Source organism: Merops nubicus, unplaced genomic scaffold, assembly GCF_000691845.1.
Source record: "Merops nubicus isolate BGI_N331 unplaced genomic scaffold, ASM69184v1 scaffold13415, whole genome shotgun sequence".
Taxonomy (NCBI): domain Eukaryota; kingdom Metazoa; phylum Chordata; class Aves; order Coraciiformes; family Meropidae; genus Merops; species Merops nubicus.
Genome location: NW_008609016.1, coordinates 29,079 through 32,227, shown reverse-complemented (window position 1 = coordinate 32,227; position 3,149 = coordinate 29,079). Strand labels below are relative to the sequence as shown.

The window sequence follows — 3,149 nt, the reverse complement described above, 5'->3', positions numbered from 1 at the left end:
GAACCGCACCACGTACCACGGGTGGAATTTTAGTTATGTTGCTGGGAGAAATGAGCCAAGACCGCGGCCGGCAGTCGTGGTGGAGATACACCAGAGAGGAATATTCCCCACCCAGACACTGGCCCGGCAGTTTTGTTGGCTTCACAGGACCATATTTCCAATCCTGAGTGTTTTGACAACTCAGAGCGTGGCTGCACGAGGTGGGTCCCAGTTGCACGTGGCTCCCATTGACCTTGCTGAGGCTCGGCGTGACAACAGGGCTCCCCTCTTAGCTCAGCTCAGCCTCCAGCTCCCAAAGAGTTGCTCAGACCATCGTGATGCTTGTGTTGTCCTCCCTGTGAGAAAGCAGCCTAAGGTCTCCTGCACCCGTTGTGGAGAGGAGGTAGTGTCGCTTCTGGCTGCAGATCCCTGGATGAGGCCAACAGAGATGGCAGAAGCTGGTGTTACTGTCCACAACATGTTATTTGCTCAGCCACTGTGGACCACTAGCCACAAATCAGGCTGTTGCTTAAAGACCAGGGTGTTTTCTTAGTGAGATGCCAGCCTGATTTATGGGGGCTTGCTGTCTGCATGCAGGTTATTTTTCAGGCAGAAGAGCTTTTAGACAGATGCAAAGGGAAGACATGCCGAGTTTGATGGTACATGATTGATTTCAGTGCCTCCTATTCATAATAATGTTTCATTCCCTCTCTGCAGGATGAACAGAAGTGCATAGAAACAGTGGAACTGGAGAGTTATGACAAGTGCCAGGAGCTGCGTGCACTACTAAAAAAGAAAAACCGTTTCATTCTGATCCGCTCCCCGGGTAAGAAGGTAGGATTGCCTTTCTCATCACCCTCAAGTCTAACTCCAAAATGAGTTCCCAGGCAGCTGCACCCAGAGCAAAGGCTCTGAGATTTAGCTCTGGCAGCTGGGAGAAATGACCTGTAGCTGTGAATGGTCCATAACGTGTAAGGAGGAATGCTACTGTCTTGTAGACTTTCATCTTGTCATGAGGAAAGGGGCTTCCCGTGACTCAGATTTTTCCTCTTGATATTTTTCCTACCTTATCATCTCCCAGTACTCTCTGAGCAGTGGAGAATGACCATTCCCTGTGATTCCCCCACGTGCTCTGGACGAGGATGTGTCCCTGTCCCAGCTGTACGTGCTGCAGCTTTGTTCAAGTTCCAGTGAAATCAATGATCCTGATCTGAGCCAGTTCCTGGAGTTGGAGCCTTTGATCTGAGAAACTCCAGTGCAAAGTTACTGGCAGCCAAATACTTCTAGGAGAAAAGATTTATTTTGCAGAATTTGTGAAACTCTACATCTTTAGCTTCCTGTGCAGCCTCTGGTTAGATCCAGAACCTAACAACCAGGCTGGCACTGCACAGAAGCTGTACATCCATCTGAGCACTGGCTGTATGCAAGGACACACGTGCCTTACTTCTTATGTAGGTTCATCATCACTACACATCTTTGGAAGTTCTCCTTAGTTCCTACTTAGATGCTATCCATTTCAGCATCTTTGTGGGCTAGGATGCTTCTGTTTTTGCTTTGAGGCATCACACTTTGACTTACTTCTAATTTCAACGTGATATTATCGGCCTAAGAGATCTCACTAAATCTCCCCATGCAAATCTGAGAGGTTGTGAGGGACAAAACACATTCATTTCCTTAAGAATGTGAACAGGCCAAAGTACCAACTTGCCTGCATTCCCCCATTTTGTTTAAATCCATGGAGATTGTTTAGTCCTTGTTGTCATTGTTGCTTATCCTTTCACTCCAGTCACTTAATGTTTATTCATATAATAAAATCCCAGCTGAATTCAGAGCATCGTTGTGCTAAACTTCCTTCAAAACAACAAAACAAGGACTGTCCTGCCCCAAAACACTCACATGGACCAGGGTGGGGGTGGAGGGAGAAGGTGAATGGTCATTTTGCCAGCAGGAGCAGTCTGTATCAGGGAGAAAAGTGATATTAAGCACCATGCACCAAGGTGATGGTTGCCTGGAAATTGGCACCCTGGGCTAGTGAGCTCCTGCTCAGCACCAGGACCTGTTCCTAAACCTTTCATTTCTTGCTGGGAGAAAGGTATGCCTGAAGTCTGCCCTGACAGGGTAACTTCATCCTTTTGGCATGCTGGCAACTTTACAGCTCCCTGGTTTTTCATGCCACTGATTAAATGGAGACCTAGATAGAGGCTACTTTTTATAAGGCTCTTTTGGTGAAAGGAAAGGCTTTTATAAATGAAAAGTTCCCTGTTTGTAGCTCCCCTCCCACCCTCCTTTTGGCTGGGAATCTGGTGAGGGTGTTGACACACAACATACTTTGGCAGATGTTAGAACAGGCTTCAATTAGGAGGCCAATGTACACAACTGTCCTTCTTCTGTTTTGAAATTGCAGCTGTGGCGATATATATCAGCTAAACATTTTCCATTTGGGAGGCTTGCTGCCATCCACAGTTTAAAATCACCCTGTGAGCTGCTTTGCCAAGCCCTGCCAGATTTTGCTCGGGCTTATTTTTGCCCCCTTTCCTGAGCATGATGCTGAGGAGTGCAGAAAGCCAGTGAATTTGTGGGACTTTTGGACAAGGAAAGACCACTTCTGTTTCAGTGCACAAACAGGAGTTTCCCTGTTGAAAATAAGGAGTCTGGTTTAGCTGTAGGGTGATCCTGCCTTAAATCTTGGATGGGATACTCTTGAAGAGCAGAGGACATGAATCAGTCAGTTAAAACCACTCTGCAGCTGGAGTTGCACCCAAATAAATACATTGCCCTGCTAAACACTGGCCTTTGGTGGATATACCCCAGATTCTGCTTGCCCTGTTCACAAGGATGACATTTTTGTTAAGCTGGGACAGTATGAGCATGTCACGTGCCTGCTCTGGTGTGGAGCTGAAACAAAGTGCTGCTGAAGTGTGCAAAAGGTTCCTTCTGCTTAGAAATCTCAAATGCTGTGTTGCATCTGCAGCAATTAAATTAAAACTGTTGGATGCAGAGAGTTGAGCTTGTAAGAAAGGGCAGAAGAGGGTCTGGAGACTTTAAAATGTATTCATGAAGCAAAAAGCAGTGTAAATGATGCTCGGTGCAAACTGCCTAGAGGCTGCAGAGATTGGCACAAGTGTGAAAGCATTCAGCTGCAGGGAAGTCTTAAGAATGGGAAGAAAGAA

At 46.6% G+C, this 3,149-nt stretch overlaps 1 protein-coding gene across 1 annotated transcript in view; it reads left to right on the top strand.

The window, feature by feature from the left end:
* The window catches only part of PLEKHO2 (pleckstrin homology domain containing, family O member 2), a gene marked incomplete at its 5' end in the record, with an annotated part of 19,822 nt that overhangs the window by 5,949 nt on the left and 10,724 nt on the right, over nt 1-3,149 (top strand). Inside the window, one exon of the mRNA XM_008940466.1 lies at nt 697-813. Within this exon, the coding sequence (XP_008938714.1) occupies nt 697-813 (117 nt within the window). The remainder of the gene's footprint in view (nt 1-696; nt 814-3,149) is intronic.